Source organism: Harpia harpyja, chromosome 1 (assembly GCF_026419915.1).
Source record: "Harpia harpyja isolate bHarHar1 chromosome 1, bHarHar1 primary haplotype, whole genome shotgun sequence".
Taxonomy (NCBI): Eukaryota; Metazoa; Chordata; class Aves; order Accipitriformes; family Accipitridae; genus Harpia; species Harpia harpyja.
The window spans coordinates 100252101-100268903 of record NC_068940.1 but is presented as its reverse complement, the minus strand read 5'-3'; the positions used below and the strand labels follow the sequence as shown (position 1 = coordinate 100268903).

At 48.8% G+C, this 16803-nt stretch overlaps 1 protein-coding gene across 1 annotated transcript; it reads left to right on the top strand.

The window, feature by feature from the left end:
• Nucleotides 1-1667: 1667 nt before the first annotated feature.
• On the top strand, nucleotides 1668-3691 carry HTR5A (5-hydroxytryptamine receptor 5A). Its single transcript, XM_052790837.1, has 2 exons — nucleotides 1668-2412; nucleotides 3359-3691. The coding sequence occupies exons 1-2, from the start codon at nucleotides 1675-1677 to the stop codon at nucleotides 3689-3691; spliced, it is 1071 nt and encodes a 356-aa protein (XP_052646797.1). The 5' UTR covers nucleotides 1668-1674.
• The last annotated feature ends 13112 nt before the right edge of the window (nucleotides 3692-16803 follow it).

Here is a 16803-nt window from a genome sequence, read left to right as displayed (position 1 = left end):
CTGGACCTGTTTTGGATACACTGCCTTGTGTTTCACTTGGTAGCACGGAGAAACAAGTAGCAGCATTAGAAAACATCTTGTTTCTTTAGCCCTCGTTATTGTTGCTTTGCTGTTTTACATTAGAAAGTCCAGAGAGATTCAGAAGAGACAGCAGAAAGCACCAGTTTGGTTTTACCCTCCGTATACCATGAGCACAGTATGCATCGGGTACTCCAGGGAACATCTCTGTCGTTTGTGTTTTCTCCCCCAACTCTCTGAAAGTGCAGTTTACCGATTCTGAACGCTGATGCCCTTCCTTTCTTCTCCCCCCGCAGAGATGCAGACTGTGAGCCCCATGTCGGTGCCTGCCGGCTTCTCGCAGCATGTGTCAGCTCCAACCCAAAAGCTCTTTGGACCCGTTATCCCGGGACTGTCCGGAGAAGCAGGGTGCCAACACCGGCACAGCCCTGTCCAAAAGCCATCCAAGGCTTCCAGGCTGGAGCTGGCTGGCATCGCTCCATGGAGCCGGTGCCCCGGGAAACCTGCTCGGTGGGTTTAAATTCTGTGAGGCCCAGAATCCCGCTTGTCATCACAAACGGCGTGATAAAAACCAGGTGAAATACTCAAACATTTCATTAAAGGATAATGTTATTAATTTAACGATTAATAACAACAGCCAAGCAATAGATTATTTCTAATAAAAGGCCCGCCAATTGCTAACAAGTTAGGAAATGCCAGAGCAGAAGTTCTCCAAGAAATAATCCCCTGCCACATCCCCCCTACACAGAATAACCGGGATTACTATAATTACTATTACACGGGAGCTATAAAATTCCCGTGGCACCTCACCAACACGTTTTTACAAGAGCCCAGGCGCAATTTTCGCAGGGATGCTAACTAACTTTCTGCGTCTGACACGGAATACGCCCCACGGGAGAGAAGCCACCCCGAGCAGAAGCGGCGCAGACAAAGCCGGGGGCTGCAGCGGGATGCGGGATGCGGGATGCGGGATGCGGGATGCGGGATGCGGGCAGCGGCTGCCGGTCCTGCCTTGGCCCCGCTCCGACCGGCGCCGGTTCGGAGGGACAATCCGCGCACCGAAATGACTAAGCACGAACTCGCAAGCCCCGAGCCGCTCCCCCGCCGAGAGGCTGCTCGCTCCGCACCCGCGCAAGGCGGAGGGCGGGAGGGGGACGGACGGACGGACGGACGGACGGACACACGACACTCACCTGCCCGCCCCGAGCCCCCGCCAGCCGCCAGCCCGGACTCCTCCGCGGGGGCAGCCGCTCCTCCGCGCGGGTTCCGCAGCCAGCACCGCCCCGCAGCCGCGCACCCCGCCGCGCCCGCGGAACCGCCGCCTCCCTCCCGCCGCCTGGGGCGGGCCGGGGGCTGCCGTTCAACCGGCGGCTGACGCAGGGCTCTTCCTCCCGGGGATGAAGACCCCGGCGGCGGGCAGCGCGGAACCGCCGCGCCCGGCGCCGCTCGGGGCGGCCGCGGACCCTCCGCGCCCGCGGTAGGGCGGCGCTCCGCCTTCCCCCCCCCCTCCCCGTCCCCGTCCTCCTCCTCCTCCTCCTCCTCCTCCTCCTCCTCCGCCCCCCGCTCCCCGCCCCCCGCTTGCCGGCGCGGGGAGTGCGCAGCGCCGAGCACCGCCGCCGCGCCCGGAGGAGCCCCGGCGGCCCGGGAGCCCCCGGCATGGAGCGCCCGCTTAACCTCAGCTGCTTCGGCGATACGACGCCGGCCGCCGGCAACCGGAGCGGGTCCTCCGCCGGGCCGGCCGGCGGCCGGGAGCATCTCTCCGTCTTCAGCGTGCTGGTCCTCACCTTGTTGGCCATGCTGGTGGTGGCCACGTTCCTCTGGAACGGGCTGGTGCTGGCCACCATCCTCCGGGTGCGTACTTTCCACCGGGTGCCCCACAACCTGGTGGCCTCCATGGCCATCTCCGACGTGATGGTGGCGGCCCTCGTCATGCCCCTCAGCTTGGTGCACGAGTTGGCCGGGCGGCGGTGGCGGCTGGGCCGGTCGCTCTGCCAGGTGTGGATCTCCTTCGACGTGCTGTGCTGCACCGCCAGCATCTGGAACGTCACGGCCATCGCCCTCGACCGCTACTGGTCCATCACCCGCCACCTGGAGTACACGCTCCGCACCCGGCGCCGCATCTCCAACATCATGATTGCCCTCACCTGGGCACTCTCTGCCTTCATCTCCTTGGCCCCGCTGCTCTTTGGCTGGGGGGAGACTTACTCAGAGGACAGTGAGGAGTGCCAAGTCAGCCGGGAGCCTTCCTACACCATCTTCTCCACCTTTGGCGCCTTCTACCTGCCCCTCTGCGTGGTGCTCTTTGTGTACTGGAAGATCTACAAGGCCGCCAAGTTTCGAATTGGGTCTCGGAAGAGCAACTCCATCACCCCCATTACACCAGAAGCCCTGGAGGTAGGTCAACTCGGTTGTATTTTGCTCTGGTCCAAGCCAAGCCCTTGCAGCAGTGGGGGAAACGTAGAGCTAAAGCGTGCAAGCAAACAGCATCCCACCAAAGCCCTGGGAATCCTGGAGGCTTTCAAGGGAAAGTTGACCGCAAACTAGCGAGCCCAGTCTTCTGATTCCTTCCGAGTCCCCAGCTGTGGGCGCGCAAGGTGTAGCTAAAGCAACTTTGGGCCAGATTGCGAGCCTGAGCTCCACGTGGGTGTGCGGTGACTCACAGACGTCTCCCTGTGGAATGCTGAATCAGTGCTCGCGAGCGTGAGTAAGGGGTCACCGGTCCTCCCATGGGGAGGCGTGTGGGGGTGTGAATGGATGGGATCCCATCTCCGCTGTGGACAATAGCCTGGCAAGCAGCTGTGGCTTTGGGGAGGCTGTGAATTTAGCCACACAGAAGACACACGTGCAGAGCGTCCTTCTAAATCCTTCCTAATCGTGGCTGCATCGTGTCAGTTAATCACAGGCACAGTGACCGTGCACTGTAATGACTTCTTGGGGGGAGGAAGGAAATGTATGCTCATTTTCTTGCCTTTCCTACCAAGGACTCTTAAACTCAGTGGGTTCAGAGAAAGCAAGGAGACTTTTGTGCACAGCATGTGCGTGTGTGCCTGTTCTACTGATCTGATTGTAAATGGGGAAATAATCTTATTGCGATGCTGTGTGAGCGATTCCACTTGCCCATGTATCACTACTCTCTTTAGCTTCTAGCCTCACTTAAAAATAGTCTCCGTTACCCACAAGAGGGTCATACAACCACTCTCCCCTCAATTAGAGCGTGACGTAAATGGCCCGTGTTTCCCTGTGAGCTCTGGCCATCACTTGCATAGTTTGGTTGTGTACCTGCTGTGTGGGATCAGCTGACTGAGGCACATACGGTGCAACTTGTGTTTGTGTTTGGCAGGTAAAAGAAGCTGCCCAGCAGCCACAGATGGTCTTCACTGTCCGTCATGCCACTGTTACGTTCCAGACGGACGGAGACACGTGGAGAGAGCAGAAGGAAAAGAAAGCTGCCCTCATGGTGGGCATCCTTATCGGGGTCTTTGTGCTCTGCTGGATCCCCTTCTTCGTCACAGAGCTCATCAACCCCCTCTGCTCGTGCGACATCCCACCCATTTGGAAGAGTATTTTTCTATGGCTAGGCTATTCAAATTCCTTTTTTAATCCACTTATCTACACTGCTTTCAACAAAAACTACAACAATGCCTTCAGGAACCTATTCTTTAGACAGCACTGAGCAGAAAAAGCTTTCCTGCTGCCCCCAGGAAGCTGATTTCAACTCTCAATGAATCCTACCAAATTCTTGAAGAAGTTCAAAGCCACAGATACCGAGGTGATGCTAAACACGCATCCCCATGGGTCGTATGTCCCAGCAACGGTCCCGGTTCCTACGCAGACTCTCTGTCCCAGCCTCTAAGTCAGTTGTTATTTTTTCTGCAAACAGCATGTGAGGGTTTCTCTGGCCAACAACACAGCATTCTTCTTCCTCCAGTGCCCCACTGCTCTCCTCCCACCTTCCTAGTGACGATCTTGGGACTGCTCGGTGGCAGCAATGGTGCAGAGGAGTCTTCTGGCAAAGAGTCATATTGGAAACTCTGGTTTGGCCACTGCTAGTCTCTCATAGCATTAATCAACTTTGTCCCATGTGCAAAGCTGGGACTCTTTAATGTCAGGAGGTTTTGTGATTATATATGACGCTAGATATTTTATGGCTTGGTTGAAAAGGCTGTTTTGTTTGTTTTGTCTTTCGCCCGTAGAGATTGTTAAGTGTTTGTGTTTGGGGAATGAAACCCTCAGTAAGGGCTAAGAGCAGACTCCAAGTACAAAACCTTTTCTCATGTGCTTTAGCCACAATGAATTTTGCTATTTGCTATTGGATTCCGTGGAGCAAGTTTTAAAAAAAATTATTTATTGTGAAAGCTTAATGCATGGTGTACCCCGCAATGAGAGAGAATGCATGGGAAATCCACCTCTCGTTCTCTGACTGCTACGTGTCAGCATCTGCCTCAGACCTTTACTTTCAGAAATACCAGCTGTAAATGTTAAATCTGTGTGCCTGTGTTTCCCATTCTAAACCATAAATGTATTTTGAGCAGCTGTGGGGCAGGTTTCCTGTAGTTGCAGGAGACACATGGAGTGTATTTCAAATTGCCTGTCAATGAGGGACTGTGTTTTACTATTTCTGAGTGCAATTCAGGTCTTCTTGAAACGAAAGCAAAGACCCCACTTACTCCTCTGAGCACTGGATTGCAGGCAAAGGGCAGTTAATGACCAGTGATGTTTCATTCTGGAAGCATAACCAAACCATAGAGGAGCTCTTCTGCGACGACCAGACTTAAATATTTCTGCTTTTGCCCACCTGTCCTTCTCTTTCTTCCCCCTAAGGCTCCAGTCCTGCCTGGTCATTACTGCTCTGTTGCCTCCCTGCCTTTCCATGTTGCCAACATAATTATACTAGTTGGCATTTCACTCCTAGAATTAGAATTGTGCACTTTATGCTGCACTGCTGGAAGACTGACAGGCCTTCAGATAAAGAAAAGCATTAGTTTTAACTATCATTTTTTATGGGGCAGCTGCTGAAGTCAGACCAGGACTGTAATGGTGGAGAAAAAGACAAGATGGGAATTGGAATGACATGATTTGGTGTCAGATATCTCAAGAAGAAGAGATAAAAGGGAAAAATGTCAATAAATCATGGAAAAGCTCCCTGGGGGTGGTTAGGAATAGTTCTTACCCTTAGCAGATCGTGAGACATCAGATGTTAAAATTGTCACTGGTCCTTTAAACCTGTCAAAAATCCTGGTAGAGTTGGTTAAAAAGTCCTTTTTCTTTTCATATCTTGGGACAGGTGAAAATGGAAGCAGAGCTCAAGGTGCTATCAAGTGTTGCAGCTCTTTCAGGACCAGTTAGACAAACATCCATCAGGACTGACATAGATGTAGCTGATCCTGCCTTGCGGCAAGAGGAGAGATAGGATGGCCCTTGAGATCTTTTTCAACAGTATTTGATAAAAGTCTGTTAGAAATATTAGGTAAAATCCTACCCTCATTGAAAGCAATGAACAATTTCTCAGTGACTTCAAGCAAATGAGAATTTTATCCAGCATGTCTTGTCTTGTCTTATGAAAGCATAGTTTTAATGTTAATTAATTCAAGAAGATGGGTGGGATGGGAGCAATCTTCTAACTCCCCTGAAAGAGTCTCTGATCTGTGCTAACCATGGACCAATCTCTCTACAGCTGGTAAAGAGCATTTTTTTGTAACATATTTTAAAGTATTATTAGTGACATCTCCGATATATTGGAAATTGTAATAAACTCTTGAGCCACTTTTTTTACTGAAGATATAAAGGTTGCATTGCTTTCGCTGGACAGTCCATCGCCAATGCAGAGTTGTTCTTTTTGGGAACTTACTACTTTTGTTGTGTCAAAGGTTGTTCAGCCAAAACTGAGTTGGGAAAAACGCCTCCTTGCCCAAGCCAGACCTTCAGCTAAGCTTGGCAGTGCCTGAAAGTAGGAGACTACATGTTAGGCCAGCACAGCAACGATTTAAACACTAAAGCACGGATTAACCGGGAAGTTGGACTTTAGTCCAATGTTTTAACACATAACATCATGTCTACACAACTCTGTTTCACTCCAAACTGTGTTCATCCCCGTTTTTATTTGCTCTTTGATAAGTATTGCAGATTCTCTGTCTGTGTTGTGTGGGATCCTTGCACAGGTTGTGGAATCAACTGCAAACTCAGATTAGTATCCTGTGTAAGGAGACAAAAATTAAACTGAAATCAGTGGGAAAGATCCCTACTTTTGCTGCAGCTCAGTGCTGGGTTGTTATTCATGCTATGCCTTAAACGGTGACAGGGATACAGGAGAGAATTTTAAAATGACACTAATTTGTCTGTAGTCATGGATAGTCCACCATCCTGGTGTAAATTACGTCCACATTTATTTGACAGCCCACATCCCATGCAATCCATATTGATCTTCTGCAAATAACAGCTTCCAGTTGGTCATAAGTTTTGTTCTTTTCAATCTTGACATAATTAGCAGATACATTATGGGCCAATTTCTACAGCTTTTACTTGAGACTTAAGGCCATTGGCTTTTCTTCTAAATACCATTCCTGCAATTTAAAATGACCATGCATGGAAAATATCAGTATTCTGGAGATTGTGCTGAAGAATCATATTGAAACATGCTGTGATGGTCGGAGCACAGCGAAGGGGCACAAAGAAACCTTGACTTCTGATCCTGGCTCCGAGGCTTTTTACAAACCTCTCAGTATTCAAACACAGATGCCGAGTGGGACTGGAAGTGGGTTCCCAGGGACCCAAATCATGTTTGAAGACCTACACAACCCCAGCTTCAAAGGATGTATCTTGCACCTTCTTGTTCCCATTCATAAAACAGAATCAGTGGTGTGAAGAGATCTGCCTCACCGAGGCTTTGTGTGGATTAATTAGTAAATGTTTATCATGTACCAGGAAGGTGGAACACTCTGGTTTGAATGCCGAGCGGCATTATAAATCGGGCTTCTATTTAATTCCTCGGAAGAACATTATTACCCATTATTACTGAGTTTCCTATGCAATTTAATGGCTATATAATACTTCCAGAAAAGATTTAAGTAACCTTCTTCCACTTACAATTAATTTATTTTCCTCCCGATGCTCTGACAGTTCAATGAACATCTGTATGGGAGCTTGATAGCTAGGGCAACGACGGTGCCTGCTGCATGCTGTCTGCTGAATGTCTCCTCGCAGTGCCGAATGCATATTGTCAAGGTTCAAGGAGCAGCAGCTCTCCAGGCAGTCTGCTACCGTGTTTCCTTTATTTTTTATGGAGAAGAAAAGGTCACAAAAGAATGCCCTTGGATTACATGACAGGTTAGCTGACCACCTTCCTCCTCCGCCCCCATCCCGTTGACCTTTCATTTCGATGCAGGCAGGTCAGGGAGGTGACTCCAGGACACGTACCAATCCTGCACAGCCAGAGGTGGGCCATGCATGACTTCATCCCCTTTTTCTAAAAATTAGAATTCTAAAACTTTTCCTAAAAATTGCCGCTGGGAGACGTGGCCTTTAAACTGGCAGTGGCAGCTGAAAGTGGGAGTTTCCTGGAAGTAAAGTTGCAGGCAATTAAGGAAATTTCACCTGACAAAGGTAATTAATGACTATTAGTTCCAGCGATTGCTGCGGTGAGGTAAGACTGACAAAGTGTCAAAGTGATTTTTGCGGTGTAGCGATTTGAGCTGCTTTGTTCGCGAGGGGCTCGTCACCATTTTACTCGTGGATCCCTTATCTTACCTGCATTGGTACAGCAGCAAACTGGGACACCAGCAAAGTCATGGGGAACATGATATGGGTATCATTAATGCTCCATGTGGGAACAGAGGGGTAAAACATCCATGGCAAAATCTGCATCCCCACTGCGATATACCACGGCTGAACATCATGAAACTGCCAGCATCTTCATCAAATTTAAGAGGTGGCCAAAGAGCTCTTTAAATCACCATTATTTTCAGCAACACCGAAGTGCTGAGGAAGTTGCAGAAGACTCAAAGAGAGCTGAAGTTGTGCCAGTATTTTAAAAGGGCAAATTGGGAGAGCCAGGTGTTTATAAGGCTAATACTGTTACTGATTTACAGCTTGAAATTGATCCTTGGCTAAAATGTGGAACAGCTGATAAAAGACTCAATGAATAAAAAATTACAGGAAATAAATATAATTAAAATAAATCACATTGATGTCTTTCTTTGATTGCAGCACATGGTTCATTGCTGATGGTCAATAAAGTGTTCACTCCTCAATAATGAATCTGACTTGACAACACTCAACACTTCCATGAAAAAGTGAAGAAGAAACCAATATGTGGTTCAAACTGTCCAATATTTGCAAATGACTCATGGACTGGAAAAGGTGTAAATACAGAAAATGAAATCACTTGTACAGAGAAATGAGGATGCAAACCGGCCGGGGGCATTTCAGTCCAGCATGAGGGAAAGGCACGCACCCAGGAGCAGCAGGATGGGACCCTTGCTGCAGGCGGGGAGGCACGGCCACGTCAGGGTGCATCAGGAGCTGAACGTACAGGGACTGTTCAGCATTTTGGGGACAGGCAGACTTATTTCTTACCTGTGCATGGGCTGTGTCCAGCTATCGATTTTATTCTGGTCACTGGAGGGGAGGCTACGATTTCAGTTCGTTGCCTTTTTGCTGTTCCCCCACTCCACGCTGCTGCCAGGCAGTCAGCCTCAGCATCGCAGTTCTCTCGGCCGTGTGATTTCCCATGCTGGCCAAGTCAAATACTTTCCCTAATCATCCTAAAAAGCAAGACAGATGGGCCCTTTCTGTGGATCACCCAGTGCATTGCTGTTGTTCCCCTGTCTAACTAACAGTTTTGGTGGTGGGAACAACAGTTTCTGCAACTCCGAACGCTGTCTGCCTGCTCGGTGGATGGGACCAAGCAGGGCTGGCTGCAGCTCCAGGGGCTGGTGGATGGAGCAGGCACTGCCCCACCACTGCTGTCTGACAGCGATTAGGGTGGGGAAAGAGAAAACAGGAGCTATACCCTCGCCTCAGATTTCTGCTGGAGCCGTTGCTGACAAACCAGTCCCTAATCCTGCTTCTAGCCGCCCTCCCCGCTTCTGGTAAGACCAAACCTGGCCAGGCTGCCCCTGCCGTGCATTTGCTCATCTCTGCAGGAAAGCAAAAGGAAGGGAAAGAAATTTCCCTAACCCCCTACAGCCCTAATTGCAGGAAAAAATTCCCCAGCCATGACCGCCTCTCTGGGAGCCGACACATTTTCTGTCTGGCTGAGGCATCCACCCTGCCCAGTTCAATCCCCTTCCCGCTGCTAGCTGCAGAGGGTGGAAATCTCCGTATCATTCAAAACTGCCTGCTGATGGCCAGGTCCCCAAGTTTGTTCAAGCATTGCATTTTTCATCAGTTCAGGGCTGCAACCTGAGGTGCCACAAAATCCCAAGATCCGCTTCCTCTTGCCTGAGCTACCGTGATTCAATGTTTGAATTACCTGGCTCTTCACAAGACACCTGGTTGGGCAGTCCCAAAGTTTAAACCATGCCTGGTCTGGCTCATTTTGCTAAGGTCCATCACGTGTCCCACCCTTCTACCGCTCTCTTGTGATGCTGCATTGGAGCTCTGGACATCAGGGAGCCGTTCGCACATTGGTCAGGGTGCTGCCTCTGCAACATCTCCCTGGCATGGCACAGCTGGACCAAACAGGGCTGTTTCCAACCCAAAAGAGCCTGTGGCACATAGACGGTGGTGAAAATTAATGTGATCACCTTGCAAACCCCTTCTAGATCTGCTAACAGCCTTATATCCTGCCCCACAGGTTACCTGTGCTCCTGTCAGGCAGACTTTATAGGGGGAAAGCAGAGCTCACGGTCACGTAGTTTCGCAGTTTAAATAGAGACCTGCTTTCAAGGAGGGGGGAGAAATAATTTTGATGCAATGCCAAACTCGGCTCTTTCGGCAGGCACCAGAGCATATGGAGCCTCTCGCGCAATTGCCTGGGAGTTACAGGTCTGTGATGTTTTTTCTCTCCTCAGCTGCTCGCCTGGTGCCAAAGTTTCCAGGTGCATTAAGGCAGGATGCCCCTGCCGCGCGTCTTGGACCTTCCACCCGCACATCACGGCGTCAGGGTGAATATTAAACAGACAGGAGAAGTACAGCAGATGCGAAGTGCAAGTACACTTGCTGGCACAAGGGGTTACTCAATATCTGGAATTTGAACAGAAAAAGAAACTGCAAGCCCACAGTATTAAGTAATTAAGCTTTTCCAAGACTTTTTAAAAGGAGGCAGATAGATGCCGAGGTGAGATGATGCGGCACTCAGCCACACTCCTTTGATTCCCGCAGTTTTGCAGCACAGACCTCAGTCTTACTGGGGATTTCAGAGCACATTACCCTGACTAAAGCCCTAGGGCTACTTTATAACTGTTAATAGTTGCCAACCAAAATGAGTGTCAGCGCTGTTTCTTATTAAAATGAGCATTTAAGGCATCTGGAGAAGACTGTAAGTAGCATAAACCCTTTAAATTCCTTCCGAAGCCCCAGAAGTGGCCAGTGTTTGCATGCAGAACACAGCAAATAGCTTTCAGACAAAACCTATTTGACAACAAATCTGCTGCTGCTCCTCAGATCAGCTTCTCCACCACTTTTGTTCATGCGTGTCTCCAAAACAGCACGTACCCATCCGCCGTGTGCGCACTACAGCATCTTCCCCGGGTGATTCCCGAATCATTGGCACGTGAGTGTCCCGCAGAGGGATATGCCCTGGTTTCCCCAGTTTTAGGTGCAAGGCAACACCTCCAGCCATGCAGACTCCTGTCCCTGGGTGGCCTGGCCTTCAGGATACACTGGATAATTCATCTGGGTGTGGAGCAGCTGGGCTGGTTTTCACCTTGCTGTTCCTCTTCCCTCCGGCCAGCAGCCCCAGCAAAGCAGCAGCTCCCGCCCCACGCCACATCTCCTGGCTCCCTCCCTTCTTGCTCTCGGAGGTGCCCCGAGGAGATGTCCGATGGCTTGGGGGAACCCGTTTCCCTATGTGCTGCCATGGTGGTGCTCCCGGAGTCAGGGCTGTTCCTCTGCTCAAGGGCTGGTAGTGAAAATAGTCACTTCATAAAACAAATGAGCCATGCCCCGGATCAAATGGGGTAATAAAAAGCTGGTGGGTTTCACCGGTATCTCTCTGAAATGCCTGTTTGCGGCGGGCTCTAGGCACTTCAAAACCATAAAGTAAGCATGATCCTCACAGAGGGGGACTTTTTTCAGGAAAAGAGGGAATCATCTCAGCCCTGGGCTCTCCCGTGCTGTTAATGGGAGAGGCATTTGTTACAGAGAGGCTTTCATGCACCCTGTGCAACGCAGCAGGACCCCCATCCACTGCAGGCACCCAGCATCAGTGTCATCAAGAAGATGAAGAACGTTGTGCTTTTACCCCAGCTCGTACATGATAATGTGGCCCTGCAGGCAGCCCGGAGCCCGTCGGCAAGAAAAGAGGCGGCTCTGGAGGCACGGTGGAAGGGTAAGGAGAGCGGCTGGCTCCCCGTGGGCTCCATGGCTCAGCTCTGCCCCGCAGGAGCAGGCGGCCACCGGGTCAGCAGGAGCTGCAGGTGACAGACAGCACGCTCTGCCCGGCTCCGCTGCCGCAGATTTTGGCAGCAGGCAGACGGCGAGATGACTCTGCTAGCTTGCAGGGAAGGAGATGAGGTCAAAAGCACCATCTGGCCCACACACCTTTCCGCTCCTCTGTGGCAAGATAAGAGTCTGTTTGGCAAGACGTGAGGTCAAGGGCTGAGTGTGCTCTTATCTGCTTGAGGGTGGCAGCACAGGGCAGAAAGAGACCGATTATTTTTCATTTCCTCTGCCAGCTGCCATGCGGGGCAGTGGAAAGGAGCAATATCCCTTTTATTATTCCCAGATGTGGTCCTTAGAGATGGTGAGATGCTTAGACTTTTTTTTTTTATTTGAATCGTAACGAAGCACCTAAATAACCCGGATAACCCCAACCTTAGTGCAGACAGTGGAAGGAAAGGAAAAGTGCACTCTCTGCCGCTGAGCAAGTATCCTCCAGCTTTGCGAGATGTCTCAATACTGTGCAAAATGAGCAGCATGTACATGTTGTTCAGTGCTTAGATGCTCAGCTTCGTACAGCCTTTTGTAAGTGGAAAACATCTTTCTTGCTTACCTTCTACAGCTGTTATAATAGCCCTCTGAACCAGATGAAATCCACTGTCCTCCTTCCCTTTCTCCTTCGAGTGCTCTGAATTTTGAGATGCTTTAGAGTAGGATTAGCACTGTACGTTTCCAGACTCCTTTATCCAGCTTTACACCCTCTAACATTTCTATTCCATGCAAAGGCAAAGCCACCCAGCCTGGCTCTTGCTGGCTGAAGTCCCAAGGGATGCATGCTGCTTGGAGCCATGGGCTTTGGGACGTCTGTGCAGCATCAGGGAAGAGGCAGCTCTGAATTAACTCAAGCCTCGCTGCCCCAGATACTGCATAAACATCCCACAGCACTGAGTAGGCAAGAAAACCAGGATTACCCAGATTGTAGGGTGATATTGTTTCTGAAGAACAGCTGATTTATTTTATGGGGCCAGGATGCAACTTTTTAATGCACAAATGACCTTAGAAGACTTTAAAGATGGGTGAGTACAGGAGCCTCTTTTGTCCTTTGCTTTCTGAGCAGAGCAGCATAGGAGATGTGTGAACACATACACACATCAGTTTCCCAGATTCATTGCTCTGAGTGCTTCCGCCAAGCAAACGGCACTGCATACCTAAATATATCCAGGAAAATATGTTCTCCTTGGGCACAATGATCAGCCCACACGCACTGGAAAATGTCAACACAGATGCATAATTTTCCTGCAAAACATATACACACATGAACACACGCACACTTCTTTTTCACTCTGCATCAATCATTTTAGCTGGTTATTTTGCTCTAGACTAGAAAGACTGTGCAAATGTATGAAGGACAAAAATCTCTCTCAGCAAAAACTTAATTACTAAAGCCTCTCTCTGATCAAGGATAAAAGGAAAGGTGAATCAAAGGTAAACTGATTTTCACTAAGGAAAATTCTGTTAGCTTGTTGAATTTTTCTGTTGTATCAATTGTATGTGATTTGAGGAGATGAAACACTTCCAGAACTTTTTCTGGAGGAGATTAGCAAAATGTTTTGGAAATCACTCTGATCGCTCAGGGTTGAGTGCAATTTTATTAATCATTATGCACGAAGAGTTGGTGTTATAGACAGAGGGTGTTACAGACAGAGGTAAGAAATGGGAGCAGGAGTTCACAGCATCACAGAATGGTTGAGGTTGGCAGTGACCTCTGAAGGCCATCTGGTCCAAACCCCCCGCTCAAGCAGGGCCACCCAGAGCCGGTTGCCCAGGACCATGTCCAGATGGCTTTTGAGTATCTCCAAGGACGGAGACTCCACAACCACCCTGGGCAACCTGCTCCAGTGCTCAGGCACCCTCGCAGTAAAAAAGTGTTTCCTGATGGTCAGAGGGAACCTCCTGTCTTGCAGTTTGTGCCCATTGCCTCTGGTCCTGTCACTGGGCACCACTGGAAAGAGCTGGCTCCATCCTCTTTGCACCCCTCCCTCAGGCATTTATATACGAGGCTTCCTGAGCCTTCTCTCCTCCAGGCTAAGCAGTGCCAGCTCTCTCAGCCTTTCCTCATAGGAGGGATGCTCCGGTCCCTTCATCATCTTTGTGGCCCTTCATTGGACTCTCTCCAGTATGTCCATGTCTTTCTTGTACTGGGGAGCCCAGAACTGGACACAGCACTCCAGGTGTGGCCTCACCAGTGCTGAGTAGAGGGGAAGGAACACCTCCCTCAACCTGCTGGCAACGCTTTGTCTAATGCAGCCCGGGACAGCATTCACCCTTTTTGCTGCAAGGGCTCATTGCTGGCTCATGTTCAACATGGTGGCCACCAGGACCCCCAGGTCCTTTTCTCCCAAGGTGTTTTCCAGCTGGGTGTCCCCCAGCATAACGGGGCTGTTGTTCCTCCCCAGGTGCAGGTCTTTCCACTTCTCCTTTTTGAACTTCATGAGGTTCCTGTTGGCCCATTTCTCCAGCCACTCAAGGTCCCTCTGGACAGCAGCACCACCCTCTGGTGTATCAGCCACTCCTCTCAGCTTGGTGTCATCTGCAAACTTGCTGAGGGTACATTCTGCTCCATCATCCAGCTCATTAATGAAGATGTTAAACAGAGCTTGACCCAGTATTGACCCCTGGGGTACACCACTAGTCACTGGCTTCCAACAAGACTTTGCACCGCTGATCACCAGTCTGGGCCCGGCCATTCAGCCAGTTGTCAACCTACCTCACGGTCTGCTCATTCACCCCGTGCATCAACAGCTTCTCAACGAGGATTTTATGGGATACAGTGGCAAAGGCCTTACTGAAGTCCAGGTGGACAATACAGTTGATGAACATGGTCATCACCAAGTGGTATTTGCTGGAGCACCTTGATGCCTAACTTCCCATTCAAAAGAAGTGATGTATTGTTAAAAATACACGTTTTTCTACTGAGTATGAAAAAAGCCTACAGAGATTAGCTCACATTCAGACGTTAAACTTGAAGATTTTTCTAGGTAGGTGAGATGAATCTTACTTGGGGCATGAATTAATTTAAAGCCAGAAGTACAGAAAATTTGTTTGCATTTTTTTCCTCTCTGATGACTGGATAAATCTAGGAGGCTGGCAGAGTATTTTTCCCCTCCTCCCTTTTTTGATTCTCCTCTCACACATTAAATAAGGGATATATATGGAGGGTCAGTTTTGGTCCTGTGAGCCTAGGGCATCTGGGCTGTGAAAAACAATTTTTACCACCGTATCATGCTTGCTGCTGTGCTGTCTATTTGCCAAGCTTTTTTGCTTTCTCTGAGGCCCCTTGGTCTCCAGCTAACCTAAAGAAACTTGTCATCTTCAGATTTTGCCTTGTCTCCAAATCATTGCAGATGGCAATGTATATTACTACTACGATGCCATGGAAGCAATAAAACAGCAGCCACTACTGAAGCTTGTGGTACCCACAGCTATCCTTTGCCATTATAAACTTCCATCATTTAATCCTTTTTGCTTCCGTGCATGGTTGCACTCTAGGAATATATTTTGACTCATGTGCTTTGAGTCTTAGGCTCTCTAGTTACACGTTGAACAGGTCCAAGTATTCATGATGCTCCTATTTGAGCAACTGGCTAAAAACAAAAGCATCTTGGACCATGAATGTTTCAAATTTTCTTCTGAGCTTAGAAACCAATATTAGCAAAAATACTGCATTTGCAAAGCTGGTTTCTCCATCCTCTGTTCTGTAACATGTGTAATTCACTCTTACTTTCGGTGGCTTGTGACTTCACAGCTAGAATTGACTGTTAGTCTAAACCTATCGAAGTGACCTGAGTGGGATTTGGGGTTTTTTTGAAAGGTCTTTAGCTTTAGACTAACAGGACAGAAAAACTTGCAGGGGCTAGCATGTCAATTGGACTGCAATATGATGGATAAATTTATCTCTTCACATTCATATCCTCTATTGCAATTAAATCTAGTGTATTGTTCCAATGTCTGATTGCACGTGGGAAGCAGGGATATAGCCTGTACTCTGACTTATAGTATTCTAGGAACTAATGAAAACTCTCTTTTTTTAATAGAGAAAATTTTTTTTTTGTCTCCTTTTTGTTAACTGCTTTCAGGGATCATCTAGAGAATTCTTGTACTACATGTCTCACAAGTATTTAAAGTAGAAAAACATATAATAGCCTCTTTCTTCTTTTTCTTACTTTAGAAAAAAAATAGTATGAGTTGCTTGGAAGTTGTTTGGTGGTGTGTGGGCGTATTATGTGTGTGTCAAATTCACCACGGGGAAGCTAATGAAGAGTGAGGAGTTTTGCCCACAACTTAAACATCTCTTCCAATCATTCATTTGACTGGCATTTCTGGGAAAAGCCAATGGTTTGAGGATTAAAGTAAAGCCAGAAATGTGGAGGTGACAGGCAGTAACGTTCAGCTGTGGCTGATGTTGCAACTCATCTCTGCAATTTCTGCCGTAAGGCTGATCTGTCTGGGAAGATGACAAGCTGCCATTTTGCCATCGGGTTGCTCTGTATTCAGACCCTTCCTGCTCTTCGTGTCTTGTGGAGCCCAAAAATGCTCAGCCACCCCCGTGCCCCACTGAGGAGGCAGCCCCACGTGCCCAGCGGCTGTGTGGCATCTTTGCCAACAGTTGCTTGGGTCTTGTGGCACTTCAGTGCTGGCTCGTGGAAATGAAGGTTAATTTGGTTAGACAGGAAGAGTTTTTGGCAGTCCTTTGCTCTTCTTGTTGCGTGATGCTTCTGCTTGAGACAGTTAAAATGGACTTTGCAACGAGACAGAGCTCAGGTGTGTGAACAGGGGTTATCGCTTGATGATAATCCAGCACATCTCAGGCATGAGAAAGCACTCCATAAATCTGTTAGCAAGAGGATTTTGGAAATGCAAGCATCTCTTCATCCCAGATGAGATTCAGATGATATAAATCATGGTTTGAGAATAGCTCAAGCATTAATTACACGGGGCTGTTTTTATTTGGTGGGATGGGAGGGAGCACAGCAGGATTTTCTTCTTTAGCCCAAGATCCTGCTAGTCAAATACCTCCTTGGAATGGATTTGTAAAATCCATGTAGAATAGGAGATTTACTACAGCTACATCACCAGACAGCAGGGAAATGTGTGTTTTTTAACAGGTGACAGACTGTTTTTTTGGCTACTGGCCATTCTTTGTAAATAAGAACATGAATGTCCGAAGGCAAAAACATTGATGCAGTT

Coding starts and splice junctions, on each gene's coding strand:
- HTR5A (XM_052790837.1), top strand. CDS start 1,675: ATGGAGCGCCCGCTTAACCTCAGCTGCTTCGGCGATACGACGCCGGCC. Junction 2,413..3,358: donor TTACACCAGAAGCCCTGGAG/GTAGGTCAACTC, acceptor TGTGTTTGGCAG/GTAAAAGAAGCTGCCCAGCA.